The 19,408-nt window shown below is 40.8% G+C and overlaps 1 protein-coding gene across 5 annotated transcripts in view; it reads left to right on the top strand.

Annotated features, from left to right (window-relative positions):
• Window positions 1–19,408, top strand: part of LOC132815763 (Krueppel-like factor 3) — a 108,660-nt gene that overhangs the window by 72,829 nt on the left and 16,423 nt on the right. For all 5 annotated transcript variants that reach the window (XM_060824958.1, XM_060824930.1, XM_060824948.1 and 2 more), the window contains exons 4-6: window positions 10,262–10,727; window positions 14,053–14,136; window positions 14,862–15,000. In XM_060824958.1, coding sequence (XP_060680941.1) covers window positions 10,262–10,727; window positions 14,053–14,136; window positions 14,862–15,000 — 689 coding nt within the window. The remainder of the gene's footprint in view (window positions 1–10,261; window positions 10,728–14,052; window positions 14,137–14,861; window positions 15,001–19,408) is intronic.

Here is a 19,408-nt window from a genome sequence, read left to right as displayed (position 1 = left end):
GGTTAACACCTTGTAATAAACTATTGGTGTCAGGAAATTAACTAAAAACTAAATATAGTTGAACATTTCTGTTGAAATATAGGCACAGATTGTCAGGTCACTGTGAAAAACTCTTTTTTTTTTCAGTCTAGACTTATGATCCTGGCTGTGTTAGCTGACCTGTTAACATTGGGAGATAGGGCAAATTGGGGTTTGTTTTACGTATGCTGTGGGTTAATTTGTTTAGACTGTTTTAGAATGTTGTGTCTGAACTGTGGTGCAATTTACCATGGTTATAAAAGTGTGGGCTGTTTTCAGAGGAGGTTGTTTAATATGGATTGGTAAGGGGTTCCTCAGTGAGATGGGAGCTCTCATTTTGAAAAAAATGCTTTCCTTTTCAGTTTTTTAGTTAAAAGCAGACAGGGAAGTCCCTCAAGGAGCAGCTGTATAATTGTAATTAACACATCCTGGTGGAGTCATGCATTCCATTCAGTGCTCTCTTCATTTGTTTATAGATGAGCCTTGACTAGAACTTGGCATTGCAGTCCAATTGCAAAACCGTTCACAGTTAACCCTAATCATACTCTGGCCTAACATTTACAATCAAAATCTTCTGATCAGAATTCTCCACCCGAACCAGGGGGATAATTTTAGTATCAGTGCTGTTGTCTGGTTGTGATCATGTGTTTCAGCACAATCCCAAACTTTCTGATCTATTTTAGCTCCATGTATACTGATGTATCAGTTGGTATAGCTGATCATTAAAACAAAAGACATAAATCAGAACAAAGAGATCAGCTGTCACACTGCTACAGTTCGTACAGATTACAAGTGTCACAATAATATTAGAAGGAGCAGTCAAAGCATTGCTATTTTGATTCAGTTCCAGCATATAGATGTACTAAATATCAACAGTGAGGGAAGCATTAGCAAAGCAGCAATTACCAGCAGCACCCTAAAGACTCAAAAATCATAAGAGATCAGATTTTCCAGTTTTAGTACATGGCTTGCAGACTCCTCAAAGGAAGAATATCTTTCCTTACAGTCAAACAAAAAATGCTGTTTATTTATAATTCACTCACATGTGTGTGTTAACTGCTTACTAGGTGGCATTTACTACTTGGTGTGAAGTTCATAGTTAAAAACAGGGATAGCCTTATTGGTGTGACCTTCTTTCCAAAGGTGGCTTGTGTCTCTTTGTTTAGGGTATTGGTTGCAACTATTTTAACAGAGCGTGTCTGGTAGCCTGCAGAATACTTTGTTTCCATGGCAAAGAGAAGTCAGCTACTATCCTTGTTGAGTTATGAAAATTACAGAATTTTATCCTAGTTGTACATGTTAGAAAATTTGTATTTACGGTCAGTTTTCAGGTCAGTGGTTATACACAGGAAAAGACAAAGAATGAGACGCTATTTATTCCCAAGCTCCTAAGGAAAGGCTGTTTTCTCTTAACCTTGGTTTAATCCAGAGCAGTGGAGAAAATGATTTATATTCGAGTGATATTGATACTTGCAGCAAGTGTGCTTTGAATGAAACATTATTACAGACAAGCAGTTTAATTAAATCTAATTCTAAACTTTTTTGAGGCATGAACTGATTTAAAGCAACATTTGCCATAAACTCAGGGGACAATGCTTAGGTCAGACCTTCATAATAAAAAGTAAGTACATCCTCGACTGATTTGAGAGTATAAATAAGGTGTCATATTCAACAAAGTTCAACAGGATCATTCATTCAGCACAGAAGAGACTGCTGATAGCTTTTAGGAAAAAGCACTTGGTGATGCATTAAATTGGCTAGAAGAGGGATTGCAGTTAAAATCTCTCGGTACCTATTCGTGAGAAAAAGGGAGTTTAGATATTATTTGGGTCAATTAGTACAGTTTTGCACATTACATAACCTTTCTTCTGCAAAGCTTATTCATAATGTTGTTTGTGTAAATATTGCTTTCATTAATAATGCATGCTGAAGAACTACACAAATTATCAATAAATGTTAAGAGGCAGAGCAATTTACTAATTAGCATCCTTTAGATAAGTGCAGAGTGAGGAATAATGTCTGTTTAATCCAGAATGACATGTCATAGTTTTAGATAAGGGGTAGCAGATTTAAAACTGAGACAAGGAGAAATTACTTCTCTCAAAAGGTCATGAATCTATGGAAGTGACTACTCCACACTGTGGTGGATGCTGGAATATTGAGTAAATTTAAGTTAGAAATAGGCAGATTTTTAATGACTAATGGGTTGAAGGGTTACAGAGAGCAGGCAGGAAAATGGAGTTGAGGCTGAGATTAGGCTCAAGGGGCTCAATTGCCTCCTTCTGTTTCTAGTCTTTAATGTTCTATGTAACCAAACTAATATGAAATAAATTCCTGCTACTTTTATACTTCACTTGCTTCTCTTACCAAAAGAGCAGAAACCTTTGGCATTATTCTTACATGAACTATAAATGCCTTGAAAAAAGGCACAAAAATTGGCTTTGCAAGTGATGATGCAGCCCATTGTGGCCATTCTCGGCACGACAAACTTTGGAGATGAAGGCAACATCGTAGTTTAGCTTTTCTAGCAGTCTCATTTTTTGAGTAAAAATAGAAATTTCTCTGCATCTGCTGTCATCATCACAATGATAGTCACGTCCACAGGAACTTTATAAAAAGAGGACATGGTGATCATATTGAGGATTTCCAAATCTCTTTGAAATTGAGAAACATCTCAGTCTTGTGTTTCCCCACCTTGTCGTGCCTGAGCTCGGTATCGTGCACACACTGATTTTATCAACAGGCTAACCACCTGCTCAGAAAATCCAAATACAGTCAATATACGTCAATAGGAGAAAGATGTAAAACAGATTAAAATGCTGAGTTGACAGCCACACAAGTTAAAACTGACTGTGTAGAATATCTGATGAATAGTCAAATTGGAAATCTAGTCATATATTACTTTGGAACCACATACATACATAGAACTTTCCTGTGAAGGATTTTTTAATGAGTATATGTGTGCATATTTATAGTGTTTTCTTGACTTTGATGTTCCAAAGTGCCTCACAGGCAATGAGATTCTTTTTTGAGGTACAGTCAATATTACAATTTAGGAAACAAGTAAAAATATAAAGGACCTGCGCATACAGAAGCCTCTTCACGTCATCTAGAAGCTGAGTGTATATTCTGAGAGAATAAAACAAAACTGGACAATGACATGGCCAATTTTCAACTTTCTTTCTGTTCCACCTCTAGATACTGTTATCTAAAAATCAATGTATGACATTAGTTTAACATAAAGCAATCTATACTCATTCTGCTATTGACTTTATCAGATGCTTCACATCTATGAATTGCAGCAGACATTCCAAAAAGCAAATGGGTTGATAAATCTGGCAATCCGCCAATCTATACTTTAACATGAGGGCATTCAGTTCTTAAAGGAGCAACGTCTCAATAATTGAGGAGACACCAAATGGCACAACTATGTCATTTGGAAACTAATGGCCATAACAACAGCAACTTGTGATATTGTTGTGTTTAGAAACATGTTTCTTTGGGATTTATGTCATCATCTCATAGTGCCTGAGAAACTGGCACTGAAATTCTGAAATAAAGACAGAAAATACCCAACATGTCTGGCAGTACCTATGGAAACCGAAACAATTGAAGTTAGTTTCTTTCAACGGAGCAATAGTGAGAAACGTTTAAAGCACGATTGGGTAAAGGAGGAAAGAACAGAAGTGAGTATGTGATAAGGTGGAGGATGGGTGGTAATCAGTGACAGTAGGGATGATGATGCCTGAGAATAAGGTAGCAGTGATTATGCAGTGAAATTGATAACTTGATTTTGATTAGGAGACAAAGGACATAAATCGAGGTTTGTGGAGCAATTAACATGAAAACCATTCCTCTTCAAAGAAAGGCCACATTCTTCCGCGGTATTTTATTGAGTCCTTTGTTTCACTCTAGTAGCTGTTTCTTTGGCTTTAAATGACCTTTATTTCATCTCTTTGTGAGTGAAGGAATTATTTTAGATATTCAGCTGCTAAAAGTGCAATACCACGGTGCTGCTCAATCCTGAGTCTGGTAATGGTCTTTTATGATCACTTTGCTTCTTTTTCTTGGGTTTATTGTGACATGTCTAACTTCACCTTCAAAATTGCTGCAAGTTTTGTGATAATTTTTAATTTGAATCCAGTGCATGTTCCCAAAACCTATGAATTTCAGCTGTTCTCTGCATAATAATTGCAGTGTAAAGTAGTGTAATGACCTAATTTGAGGAAATCTGCTTATTTAAGAGACCTCCATTCCTGTCATTATTAGCAGCAAGCATCAGCATAAATTTTTCATTCCCTAAGTGGTTATTGAGATGCCAGTCAAGAGTGTTATTTTATCTCAAGAAACTTTGGCTGGGATTCAAGGCATTTTTCAGTGCCTGTACCAAAACCTCAAATATATGTTTTTTTTTAAAAGTTTACTGCCAGTTAGGAAATGTTCAAGCATAATCTTTCACCCTACAGTCATTGGAGAAGCTCTCCTGCTCCTCTTGGCCTCAGCAGGTCTCCTCTGACCCTAAACCTCTTCACTATCAAGTTAGTCTGACAAAACAGTTACTTTCTGTTGACTTCAAATTGCAGTTACGTTCTGGTGACATCGTCAGGATCCAAAACATTTTTGATTGCTGTCCAGACTGCCTGCTCAGAATAACAGAGCTATTGAGGACCCGAGTCTGTCAGCTGCAGTAGATCTGTGGTGGTTTGCTAATGCCTGAAATTAACATGACACTCCATTCAGTTTCAAGTAGGTAAACAAGATGAGAATAAAGTCAAAAAAATCACATGACACCATGTTATAATCCAGCAGGTTTATTTGAAACCACAAACGTTAGAAGCACCCCACTATTCCCCCAAGGCAGCCTGAGGAAGAAGCTGGGGCTCCGAAACTCGGCGGTTCCAAATAAACCTGTTGGACTATAACCCGGAGCCGTGTGGTTTTTGACTTTGTCTACTCCAGTCCAACACCGGCACCTCCAGATTAAGATGAGAATAGTCACTTTTTTTGTTCCTGAAAGTATGCTGCAGTTTCCCTTTGAAATGCAAACGTAATAAACCTCATTGCAATTGGATAGTAGACTTCAACTGGCAAATATTTATTGGAGACAAGTCTGTTAATGTTGTGGAAAGAAAAGTTCCAGATAAATATATTTCGACGTTTGTACTTAGAACCATAGACAGACCGTACACAAAAAAAAGACCATTCGGCCCATTGTGTTTGACCAGCTGAATAAACTAGCTATCCATTCAAATCCCACCTTGCTTATAAACTTGCAGGTTGCAGTGTTTCAAGTGCAGATTCAACTTCTTTTGAAATGAGTTCAGGGCTTTCGCCTCAACCACCAATCCTTTTTAGAGAATTCCAAACAGCCACCACACTCTAGGTGAAAAACATTTTCCTCGCGTCCCCCTCAAATCCTTTTCCCGATCACCTTAAATTTTTGCCCCTTAGGAATTGAATGATTTATTTATTTATTGTCACTTGCAATTTACAGTGAAAGTATAGTAAAATACAGTGCAAAGCTTCAGCAGTTACCACAATCTGGTGCCATTTTGAATAGTGTAAGAACAAAGAGGATTGTGAACCCTGAGCTGGCTCACCAATGATACCTGCCCCACCACCCTTCTCCACCCGCTCTTTGCCGCCAGCACCACTCCCACCAATGTAGGAGTTGCCAATCTTTAGGTGCCATTTCTTTGCCATTGGGCCCACCTGTGCTGGACCAACACTTTCCTGGCAATAAGGAGTCCCTGGCTCTTCTGCCACCTCAATGACGCCAGGGGTCCCATGCTGTCACCTCACCAACACCAAGAATCCCACTCCGATCACCCGCTTCCAAGATGTTGCCTTACTGGTGCCGCCATCTTGAAATGTCCGCAGCTGCTGCCATCTCCAGTCACTGGAGGAGCTTTGCCACCATCCCCAAATGCCAGAAGGATGTCCCTGCTGCCACCACTGCCTGCAGTTACTATGAGGAGACTCATCTGCTGTTGCCTCCCACTGCTGAGAGGTGCTGCTATTTTGCGCATGGCCACTGTAGATACCAGGATGGTTTTGCGACTAGTCCACTGCAAAAGGCTCCAAAGAGAAGAGAAATGAAAAGAAATGAAGAAAAAAAGAGCAGAAGCAAAAAGAAAGAACAACGAAGGAAAGCATGCAGGATTGGATGAGCTCGAGAGATGCCCAGCTGCTCCACTGCCATCTTTAATTGACACCTCTGCTAGGGAAATGGGCCCCTCATTCTATTCAAGTCACTTGTTATTTTGTATATTTCATTAATATATCCATTGGCTTCCTCTGGTGTAACTTTACAAGCCCTAGCCTATGCAATCTTTCCTCATAGCAGCATACTGGTCTAACATAACTATAATATTTCTAGCATTACATCCCTGCCCTTGCACGACACCTGATAAAGGAAAACAACCCATTTACCATCTTTCCCATCTTGGCTACGTGTCCTGGCACCTTCAGGAACCTGTGGACATGCACTCCAAGATTTCTCATTTCCTTTGCCCCTCTCAATATACTCCTGTTTTTATGTATTCCCTTCTTGTTTGCCCTCCCTAAATGCAGAACCTTGAACATCTCCAGATTTGTGTCATCAAATTTCCCAATTATGCTGCCAGCATTTAAGTCAAAATCATTAATATATTCCACAAACAGAATGGGAAGCATAATTGAATCCTGTGGAACACCAGATTATACCGCATTCCACTTGCAAAATCATTTGTCAATCATTACATTTTGTTTTCTGTCAGTGAGCCAATTTTGAATCCAACTTGCCACATTCGATTGTATTGTGCAGGCTTGAATTTTTCTTCATGATCTGCTACATGAGACCTTGCAAAATACTTTACAGAATCCATGGAGACATCATCCACTGTAAGAGCTGAAAATGTGTTGCTGGTTAAAGCACAGCAAGCCAGGCAGCATCCAAGGAATAGGATTCCTTGGATGCTGCCTGACCTGCTGTGCTTTAACCAGCAACACATTTTCAGCTGTGATCTCCATCTGCAGACCTCATTTTTTACCCATCATCCACTGTAAGACCATCATCAACCCTTGTTATTTCTGCAAAAAAAATCAGTTAAACCAACAACACGCGAGGTTCCTTAACAAACCGTGCAGACTCTCCCAGGTTAATCCGTGCCATTTAATTCTGTCTCTCAATATGGCTCTCAATACAGTGATGTCAGACCGACTGGCATTTAATTATTTGTTCTATCTAGTTGCAGTGGTTTGCAGACCTCCAGTCCTCTGGTACCTCACCTGTATCTAGTAAAAATTAGAAAATGACCCTAAGAGCATCCAATACTTCCTTTCTGGTTTCCTTTTACAGCCTAGAATAGAATTCATCAAACGCTGATGTTTTATCCACCTTCATGTAGTTCAGTCCCTCTGAGACTTCCCTTATCTTTAAGCTTGTGTTATCTAACATTTCACAGTCCTTTTCTTTGATTACAATATCTGCAACCTCTGTCTCCTTTGTGAAGACAGAAAAAAAAACTCATTTAGCATCCTACATCTCTATGACTCCATGTTCTATGCATTGCTGACCTCATAGGTCCAACCTTTCCACAGTCATCTTTTTGCTCCAATGTACTGAAAAACATCTTTGAATTGTCTTTAATTTTATGGGCCAAGATTTTTTCATATCCTTTGAATCCTTTCCTAATTTCCTTTTCTTTTACTTCAATCCTATCTTTTTAAAATCTTTTGAGCTCCTAAAAAAAACTGGTTTTTGGAAATGCTCATTAGCTGTATTTTTCTGCTTTCCTCTGTTTGCTTCTGGGTGACCAGAGGACTTGATTTGGCAGCATCACCTTTTTCTTTGTGATATAAGTCTACACTGAGCCTGTAGAACTCTTAGTTTTGAATGTTTCCACCGACTTATCACTGACTTTCCTTCAAGTAGCAATAACCACTTTTGCCAAATCATCAGTTTTGTGAAGATTGTCTTCCTCCAAATTGCAACTTTTATTCCTGTTCCCTTTTGTTCTTTTTCATAACAATGCTAAATCTAACTGTATTATGATCACTATCTCCAAAATTGTCACCCACTGCTACTTCATGTGTTAACCCAGCTTCATTTCCTAAGATTAAATCTAGAATTGTGCCATGACTCTTCGGGCTCATGTGTTGACTGATAAAGTTCTCTAGAATGCAGTTCAACGATTTGTGCTATTTGAGCCTTTCACACCGTTTTAATACTCTGAAGTGGGAGTTGACGTGGGGCATGCTGCCACAGGGCACGCAGATACAAGATGGCCGCTGAGCAATAAGTTGGTCACTTAGCAGACAAGATGGTCATGGAGCCATTACGTGGAGAAGTATAGCGAAACATACACAGATACTGCCTGTGGCCAACAGGATGCCTGTACAATAGACACAAAACATAGATAATTAATTTAAGGCAGGTGGGGGAGAGAGTACACACCAGTAATGTCTACTGCCTGCCGAAGTGTCTTAGTCCAGTCACCACCTTCAACAGAAATGTTAACTACCTGAGACTGCTTGTATACAAGTGTTAATACCTTAGATTTGCAGTAATGGAAATGATCTTCCTTCTCAGGAAGAATGATCACAGCCAACGACTGCAGCAATGGACTTCTGCATAGCTGCCGAAACTGACAATGACCCTGTAATGTTTTCTGTAAACAAACCATGCTGCATAAACAAAGGCTTGATATCTGGACCATTTTACCATTAAATGTATAAAATATTGTGACATGTGCTCTGAGGAGGAGAGAAGGCTCACTGCTGATAGCCATGCTGCCGGACATCTCTCTCTCTCTCTCTCTCTCTCTCTCTCTCCCCGGAGCTCTGGATTCTTTGTACAATAAACTCTGTCGTTCAATCCCGATTCTGACGCCAAGACTGGTGATTTTCCCTACAACACTGCCAAGTTTCTCTGTTGTAAATTTTTAACGTCTGCTTCCTCTGTTTTTCAGAATCACTCACTCTGTTTCTGCCTCCTGTTCGTTGCTTTGAATTTTCCCTCCGGTTTCCATCTCACCAGGATTTTGAGTTTAAATCCTCCCAACAGCACTTGCAAACCTGCATGTGAAAGCATTTATTCCACTTCTCTCCAGGTGTATCCAATCTGTACAGGGTCCACAGGACCAGTCCCAAGGCTCACTCCCCTCCACCAGCTTTTCAGCCACATGTTCAATCATTCCATTCTCCTAATTCCATGCATGCTGCATGTGGGACTGGGATTTATCCTAAGCCTATTGTTTCAGGTGTCATGTCATTCGCGTGCAACTTAGCTCTCTGAAATCTGCTTTCAAACTCTCACCCCTATTCTTACCAACATTGACCATGACCTCTGGCTGATTACTTTCCCCAGATCATCCTTGACCCTGGCACCAGGGAGCCAACATGCCATCCCAGTGTCAAGTTGGCAGTTGCAGAAACATATGTCTGATCCCCTGGGTATGGAGTCCTCTATTACTATGGCTGGTTCGTTCTGCCCTCACCCACCATACTCTCTCCCCATTACCTGTACAGCTGGACAACACTTTATGCCAAGGTGCCAGTGACTTGGCTTTGGTATACTTTCCTGAGGAACCATCATCCTCCTCTGTATACAAAATGCATTGTTGATTAAACTCCTGAGATGCTTATCTGATTCTCTTAGATTGCCTGGCAGTCACCCATTTCCTCATTGGCTGTACGCTTCTAACCATGTAGTGTGGCCACCTCCCCAAACATGTAGCCATGTCATCCTCATGGATGCACAAAAGTGAGTCCAGCCACTTCTCAAGTACTGAGATCCAGCATGTGCTGCAGGTGACACATCCTGTGGATCCCAGCTGAGTAAGTGTCTCTACATAGGGTGCATTGATGTAGGATCAAAGCTGTAACTGACTTGTATGTTAAATTTATAAACATTTAAAGAAGAATTAATTTTATTTATAAGTTTACAATAGTTTCCTTCTGGAGAGTGATCAAGCAAATTGAAGTACCCCTAATTAATGTCAAAACTGAGATCAGCTAGTTATAGTATCTGGGACATGAATATCTGTAGTTCAGCTGCACTCTACCATTATTGTGTCATTAAAGTAGTTAAACAGTTTGATTCCTGAATTCCACAGTCACAGATACTTAAGGTCAGCACAGTGAAATGTAGAGATACACTATAGCTTCTACAAATGATTAAAGTAGTTGGAGAGTGAAATGATTCATTTGAGTGATTTCAGAGTTGGAGTTTTATATTTAATTTTCCTTGCTTGTTTTGCAGCCATTCCAGCAGGGGTACAGGGTCCGAATAAAGAACGATATTAAATCTGAGAATAAACACAGCGTTATTTACTCACCGTTCCACGGCTGCCACGGTGGACTCTTCCAATCACTTGAGGCTAGTGGAAGCCAAATCGAACCAGTCGATCTTTCGTTGAACAAAAGACACTCTCCACATATGTCAAGCTCCCCGTCGTCCCCCTATTCAATGACTATGCTAACTTCTGCATCTCCTACGATGAGCAAATCACATTGCAGTTCACCCAATAAGAGGTCACCTCAGCCTCCTATCAGCATGCCATTAACCATCCCTACAGTTCTCAGTGGTCCATTGTTATCCCGCTCTGGAATCCCAGGCTCGGGCTTGTATCCGGTTATTCATCCAGTAGTCGTACAGCCTGTTGTGTACACGCAACCCATCATGGTGCCCACTATGATAAAGGATGAAATGAGAAATAATCAACAAGGTAAGTGCACTCGTTGGGGAAGACATTGTAATATCTGAGGAGGCCATACAATAAGTGAAATTTGCCTTTTTCTATGTTGCTGTGTGCACTAATGAATTCATTGCAGCCTGAAACAGATTATTATTGAAATATTTAAAGTGAAGAAAGAACTTATACCTTTCATTATTCAGTATATCATAATCATTCTCCCACTCGGCGCATTTTAAATAAAATAAAGTTGATAGGGTTGTTAAGAAGGTGTAGGGCGTGTTGGCTTTCATTCATCGGGAGATTCAGGTTAAGAGCCGTGAGGTTATGCTGCAGCTCTATAAAGCCCTGTTAGATCACATTTGGAATATTTTGTTCAGTTCTGGTTGCCCCACTAAAAGATGGATATGCAAGTTTTAGAGAGGGTGCAGAAGAGATTTACCAGGATGTTGCCTGTACTGGAGGGCGTGCCTATTTAGAAAGTTCGAAGGAGAAAAAGGTAGGAGTGAAGAAGGACGAGAGGTGACTTGATAGAGGTGTACAAGACGATGAGAGGCATAGTTAGTGGATGGCCAGGGTGGAAATGCCTATCATGGAGAGGCACAATTTTGAGGTGATTGGAGGAAGGTTTAGGGTAGAGGTGGGGAACCTTTTCATGTTGGAAGGCCGCATTATGTTAGTTGTAATCTAATAAGGCCTCATCCAAGAAACTTCAATTATATATTCTTCAAAATTCACATTATTTTGTAAAAGTCTAACTACTATGTACTAACTAACTAAAAAAAGGAAAAAAAATGTAAATTCTAAAGTTAACTAATCTTTTAATGACTTTGTTGTGACTGCTTTTTGTAGGAAAGTATGTGAATATCTGGTTGCAGCATGGAGGTCTGCAGTTTTAGCTGATCCTCGAGATGAATATCTGTCATTTGTGACCTTAAGGGCGTCTTGATTTTGGTTAAGTAGGAGAATGCAGATTTGCAGCAATAAGTGGGGATTATTTCGATGAAGTTTCTTTTACTCGCTGGTATTTTAAATACATTCATTTTAAGATTAAAATAAAAATAATAAAGGACAAAAAAATTAATAAAAAATAAAAGATTTGTTCTGCAAAATTTTGATCCATTCAAAAGGCCACACACAATGGCCGAGAAGGCTGCATGTGGCCTTAAGGCTGCAGGTTCCCCACCCATGGTTTAGGGGATATGTCAGAGGTAGGTTCTTTACACAGAGAGTGGTGGGTGGTGGAATGCGCTGCCAGCGGTGATAGTAGAGTCAGATACATTAGGGACATTTAAGCCACACTTGGATAGGCACATGGATGATAGTACAATGAAGGGTACGTAGGTTAGTTTGATCTTAAATTAGGTTAAAAGGTCAACATAACATCGAGAGCTGAAGGCCCTATACTGTGTTATACTGTTCTTTGTTCTATATCCCAAAGAACTTTTACCAACAATATGACTGTTGTTATTCAGTAAACATGGCAGGAACTTTGCGCAGTGTAGGTCTCTCAAGTAGCAATAAGACAGGGAAACCCATAAATGTGGTCTAATGATCTTGGTTGAGGGAAGAATGATTGCTAGGATATTCCAGGAAATCTGTTTTTCTTCAAATATTGGCATGAGTTATTTCTGTTCACCCAGTGAGGTCTTGGTTTAGCTTTGTATCTGAGAGAAGGCACGTCAGACAAGATGGAATACTCTAACTACTGCACTGAGGTGTTGCACGTGATTGGTCAAGTCTGAGGGTTTGATAACCAGTGGCTCAGAGTTGAGTGTGCTACCACTGAACCGAAATAGCAATTGAATAGATAACTTTTTCAAAGTACTAATTTAATATTGTTTCATTTCCCAAAAATTTTGAAAACTTTCTTAAATGCAGTTACAGTTTGGCTTGGATTTTCCTTCAGATGGAAGATGTTGGATGGACATTAGAGTAAGGTAGGGGCAGGATTAAAGTGCTGCTGGAAAAGCACAGCAGGTCAGCATCATCCGAGGAGCAGGAAAGTCGACATTTCGGGCTAAAGCCCTTCATCATCAGCCCTCCTGATGAAGGGCTTTTGCCTGAAACGTCGATTTTCCTGCTTCTCTGATGCTGCCTTACCTGTTGTGCTTTTCCAGCACCATTCTAATCTTGATTCTGATCTCCAGCATCTGCAGTCCTCCCTTTCACCTAATCAGAGTAAGGTAGACCTCCTGCATTCATCTTTGGTTTCTCCCATAAGCTTCACCCAGTTACTGTATCTAATTTATAGGCCAATGAGATTCCTGGAGCAGAATGGAGGCTACAATGGTTAAAAAGGAGATTTTGAGCAGTGCTGCTATGGGTAGACTTTGACAGCATCAGTGAGTTAAAGTCCCTTCTTGAAGGAAGGAGTTGCATACTTTTAAGTCTTAGAGACAGACACATCCTGCAAAAGGAGAAAGATTGCAAGACACGAGGCTTTACCCGGGTCTTTCCCCACAAGGCCTACAGTGGCAAAGTGGTTAGCACTGCTGCCTCACAGCGCCAGAGACCTGGGTTCAATTCCCGCCTCAGGCGACTGACTGTGTGGAGTTTGCACGTTCTCCCCGTGTCTGCGTGGGTTTCCACAGTCCAAAGATGTGCAGGTCAGGTGAATTGGCCATGCTAAATTGCCCGCAGTGTTAGGTAAGGGGCAAATGTAGGGATAACGAAAAGGGGCGGCACGGTGACACAATGGTTAGCACTGCTGCCTCACAGCGCCAGAGACCCGGGTTCAATTCCCGCCTCAGGCGACTGACTATGTGGAGTTTGCACGTTCTCCCCGTGTCTGTGTGGGTTTCCTCCGGGTGCTCCGGTTTCCTCCCACTGTCCAAAGATGTGCGGGTCAGGTGAATTGGCCATGCTAAAATTGCCCGTAGTGTTGGGTAAATGTAGGGGTATGGGTGAGTTGCGCTTCAGCAGGTCGGTGTGGACTTGTTAGGCCGAAGGGCCTGTTTCCACACTGTAAGTAATCTAATCTAATGATGGTCTGCACCTCATGCTAGACAATCTGCTAGACAATCCCAACATGCAGAAGTAATAGGAATGGATTGAAAGGCAGGTCCTTAAGCAGTCCCCACCCACAGCCCTGCCTGTGTTTACCTATAATGGGTAGTGAAGGAGTGGCAGTTGTTTTGGACAGTGGGAATGAAATAGAGGTTGCTAGGAAATGATGGTAGACCTCTACACTGCATTTTGCCACTATTTTCACCACTATCTTACCTGCTTTGGGATGGGACAGCAGAGAAATCAGCCTAATATTCTCTATAATGTCCTGGAAATAAATATTCAAATGTGATTCGCCATTTGTTTTATTGAATACTTCAACTTTTTAAATATATTTTTCCCTCCCCAGATGCTCTTATGCAATGTGCAATTTCTGGTGCTCGACATATTTCCAGGCAACAGCACATGCAACTTTGTAACCATCCACGTGGAGGTAAATATGAATGACACCACCTTGGAAATAAATTTTGTTGGTCCTTTACTGTCACCAAATTACAGAAACTAGCGTTAAAATGAGAATGGGGGTGATACAGTTTACCTTTTCTTCATAGAATCCGTAGAACCCCTAGTGTGAAAGTGAGCCATTTGACCCATTGAGTCCACACTGACCCTCTGGAGAGCAGACCAGGCCCTGCCCCGCCCTGCACCACACCCATTCCTATATCCTTGAATTTACCATGGCTAATCCACCTAGGCTGTACATCCCAGGACACTATGGGCAATTTAGCATGGCCAATACACCTAATCTAATGAGCTGATGAAGGAGCAGCGCTCTGAAAGCTAGGCTTCTAATTAAACCTGTTGGACTATAAACTGGTGTTGTGTGAGTTTTAACTTTGTACACCCCAGTCCAACACTGGCATCTCCCAATCATGACACCTAACCTACAGGTCTTTGGATTGTGAAAGGAAACTGGAACACCCAGAGGAAATGCATGCAGTCATGGGGAGAATGTGCAAACTCCTAACAGACAGTTGCCCAAGGCTGGAATCGAACCCAGGTCCCTGGTGCTGTGAGGCACCAGTACTAACCACTGAGCCTATCGTACTGCCCTCTTTCCAATTCCCATTCTCTCTGGATTCATGTGTAATGTGTTACCACATGACTTTAAAAATCTTGTTTTTAATGGATATTTCCTTTTTGTTTTCTATTGGCTAGGTCAACTGCTTCATTCTGGTGAACAAGATCCCATGATGATGAAAGTGATAAAATGTGAGCAAGAATTTGATTCAGATAGCTGCATCAATGAGGTATCTTCTTCAGCCCTCAGTCCTATGCAGTCAATTAGGTCACATGAGTAAGTACTTTGTACAGCTTTTGTATTTTACACATTAATATAAACGTACAAGAATATAAATGATCTGTGTGAGTGATCTTAGGAAAGGAAGGAAGATCTCTTTCCAATTGCCCTTCTCTCCGGATTCTATCATTCCTGCTACACCATATACTTCTGTAAAGTACTGGTTCACTGAGCCACCTGACTTGCCTTTCATTGCATTTATACGAGTGACATATGCCTCAAAGGAATGTAGGCTTGCCGGTTGTTGGAAGTTTACTATTTCTTGGGAAGGCCAATGAAACTTTGCCATGTGGCTCAATAGGTTTATTGGAAGTCCTCCGTGTCGGTACAGTAATGCTGTGGTGTACTGGATCAAGGGTTGTTGTAAAGACAGTCCTAGAATTTTGATTTATTGTACTTTTATTTGCTGTGACTGAATATTGTACTGGAGTCAAGTTATCAGATGGAATTATTAGTTATCCATTGCCAAACTTTGGCAGGCCTGAAATTTCAGCTCTCCATTTCTAAACCTCACTTTCTTCCCTTAAGATACTTAGTAAAACCTTTTTTTTTTCAGTCATGCTTTTGGACATTGACTCCTATCTCCTTTGATGATTTCATGTAATATTTTGTCTTGACGTTTCTGTGATGGGCCATGGATTTTTATAACAACCTGATAGGGATCATGGAGCTTTCCTTTTCCTGACACAAGACTTTCATTTCTGAGTTTGTTTGAACTAAATTCAGGTTGACAAACAACTGTGGTGAGGTCATTGACTCATGCGCTGCTTTGAGTCCAGTATTTTGGAATATTAGTTCTGTAATATATCTGCAGTGTTACAATAACCTGTCCTATAAGCAAAAGCTTAAAGATACAAAGCAAACAACAACTGTAAGCTAGTTAAAAATGGATGAACACCATTGCTAAAATAGCAGGAAGTGAAGTTTTAGAGGGTCATGTATCCAATTTGTAACACTATTATTTCATTAGAATCACAGTTTACAGCACAGAACAAGTCTATTTGGCTTAGCATGTCTGTGCCAAGCAAAGAGCAAACTACCCAGCCTAATCTCACCTTCTGGCGATTTGTGTAACCCTGCACATAACTACATGTGGGGTGCACACTCAGACACCTTTCAAATAAATTGAAGGTTACTGCCCTACATATTTCAGACAGGGTTTCAGACCCATTCTACCCTCAGGATGAAAATAAATAATATTTTCTCATCTCATGTCTCTAATCTTTTTACCAATAATTTTAACTCTGTGCTTTATTGTCACGTATCCCTCTTCTAAGATAAATAGGCCTTTCCCATCCATTTGTCCAGCCCCTCTCAGTTTTGTACATCACAATTAAATCTCCTTTCAGTCCTCTGTGCTCCAAGAAGAACAATTTCAATCTTTCTCATGCCTGCATTTTTATTTGCAACATTCTTGCAAATACAAATCTGGAATTCAAAAGTAATTGGTAACCATGTAACCCTGTCAATTGTCATAAAAAACCCTATCTGGTTCACAAACATCACAGAAAATCTGCCCGTCTTACATGGTCTAGTCTACAGTTGACCTTAAAACCACAGATTCTTAACCACCCTGTGAATAATTATTGATGGGCAATAAATGTTGGCCTAGTCACTGACACCCACATCCCATGAATGAATGAAAAATAAAATCTCCTATACTGAGATGATCAGACTTACATTCAAGCTGTGGCCTGACTAATGATATAAACAGTTTCTACATTACTTCTCTGCTCCTAAGATTTTGGCTAATAAAGGAAAGGATTTCAAATGCTTTCTGAACCACCTTTGTCAACCTGTCCTACCACCTTCAAAAATCTATGGATATATACCCAATATTCCTTTTTTCCTTTATGCATCATTGCAATTTCAAATCAAAGGTGTTATGATTCTTGGGTGGCACGGTGGCTCAGTGGTTATCACTGCTGCCTCACAGCGCCATGGTCCTGGGTTCGATTCCCGCCTGTCTGTGTGGAGTTTGCACATTCACCCTGTGTCTGCGTGGGTTTCCTCCGGGTGCTCCGGTTTCCTCCCACAGTCCAAAGATGTGCAGGTCAGGTGAATTGGTCATGCTAAATTGGCCACAGTGTTAAGTGTGTTAGTCGGGGTAAATGGGTTTGGGTGGGTTTCCCTTCGGAGGGGCAGTGTGAACTTGTTGGGTCAAAGGGCCTGTTTCCACGCTGTAGAGAAACTAATCTAATTGTCGTTATTGTTATCGTTTTGTTTTTGAAGGTTGTTCTGAGGGAGGTGTTGCAAATGCATTCCTACAAATGCATTAAGTCCATCAGTTGGAAATTATCCAAACATTTGCTTGTGGAGAATGGACAGCTTCTCTAAATTGTGTTGTATCTTACTTTTAGTCGGTCACTATGGTACCTTTATAGTATTGTTACATGTCACTGCAGTAATGTGCTAGAAATCAAGTCAAGAAGTACAACATCCCTAACTGGACACAAGTTCTCAGGAAACTTGCAACAGGTCTCTGTACTTAATATAAATTAAATTTTGTGAGAAGATTTGTTGCTCGGGTGCTCGTTGTTGTGATTCTGTTCGTCGAGCTGGGAATTTGTGTTGCTGACTTTTCATCCCCTGTCTGGGTGACATCCTCAGTGCTTGGGAGCCTCCTATGAAGCGCTTCTGTGATGTTTCCTCCCGCATTTATAGAGGTTTGTCTCTGCCGCTTCCGGTTGTCAGTTCCAGCTGTCCGCTGCAGTGGTCGGTATATTGGGTCCAGGTCAGGGACAGAGAACAGCCAGGGAATTCCTAGAGGCATGGCACTCATCCACAGATTCAATCAATAAGCACATCGACCTGGACCCAATATACCGACCACTGCAATGGACAGCTGGAACTGACAACCGGAAGGGGCAGAGACAAACCACTACAAATGCTGGAGGAAAGATCACAGGAGGCTCCCAAGCAATGAGGATGTCACCTAGACAAGGGACGAAACGTCTGCAACACAAATTCCCTTAATACAAATTAATATCTATTACAAATAAGTAGATTCTAACTACAGCTAAACAACTATGAACAGTTGACATATAACCCAAACCCTTTTAAAACTCCCTGCATACACACAACACCAATTTTTATTGTCTGTCTCTTGTAGTGTCAGATGCGGGTATTGGCATAGTGGTTAGTGCCAGGGGTCTGGATTCGATTCCACCCTCGAATGACTGTGGAGTTTGCAGATTTTACCTGTGTCTGTCTGTGTGGGTTTCCTCCTACAGTCCAGAGATGTGCAGGTTAGGTGGATTGGCGATGCTAAATTGCCCGTAGGGTCCATGGATGTGCAAAATAGGTGAATTAGCCATCGGGAATGCAGGATTATGGCGTTAGGGTGGGGGGATGGGTCTGGATGGGATGCGCTTCGGAGGGTTGGTGTGTACTTGATGGGCCAAATGGCCTGCTTCCACACTGTAGGGGTTCTATGAATCTGTGATTCCACATGATCCAATGGAATGGTTCCTTCAGTTTCCCAAATCTTTCAGTTCTTCTACTTCTTTTCAGTTGGCAAAGAGTGATTGGTTCACAAATTATAAAGGCCCTGACACATTAGTTGAAAGTGACAGTTTACAGTAACTCATGTTAGAAAATATCTGTCTTTGTTTAGGCTTTAAAATTTTCCTGTATAGAGAGAGAGAGAGAGACACAGACACACACACACACACACACACACACACACACACACACACACACACACACACACACTTTGCTATATAGAAGACAATTGGATAGCTGTTGTCAGACTAATGGACTTTGTAATTCTGTAATCACAACTTCACAAACCAATGAGCAGCGTGTTGCTGGTCCAAACTCACTTTGTTTACAGACTCCCTGACCCTGAGCTGGACTGTTACACGTCTTCTCCTACTGCTTGAACAAAGCAGCAGCGTAAACACCATGCCACAAGGGTTATAATACAGCAATTCCTTCCTCATTCCTCTATTCTTGTTCCAGTTCAGCCTAGAACTAAAAATAAAGTAGAATAAAAATATATGGTCTTTACAGTATGTCAATTATATTCCATATGGACTGCATGTGAGGTAATGAATGTTTACTGGTAATAGATGTTGCACAATTTCAAATAATGACATATTGCGGGTAACTCCAGATTCATGAATGGTAGCGTTCCTTTCAGATGCTATGAGTTAAAATTGACAGTTAAAGGACTAATTATGATAGAGTTATTTGATGTCATACATCAAGCTCGTTTGGCAAGAAGTCACAGAACTTGCAAATGTTACATTTATGTTTGGTAATAATTTCCGACAATGGAAAATGTCAGATCCATTAGCTAATGATTGCAGGACCACAAATATCCACAAATCCCCAAAAACAAGGACAAGGATTTAGCCTGGAGTCACATGGTCTTTATTGAGTAGCTACTTTGTGAAGCTTC

This window comes from Hemiscyllium ocellatum, chromosome 1, assembly GCF_020745735.1.
Source record: "Hemiscyllium ocellatum isolate sHemOce1 chromosome 1, sHemOce1.pat.X.cur, whole genome shotgun sequence".
Classification (NCBI taxonomy): domain Eukaryota; kingdom Metazoa; phylum Chordata; class Chondrichthyes; order Orectolobiformes; family Hemiscylliidae; genus Hemiscyllium; species Hemiscyllium ocellatum.
Note: the sequence above shows the minus strand (reverse complement) of the source record. Positions and strands in the feature narration are given on the sequence as shown.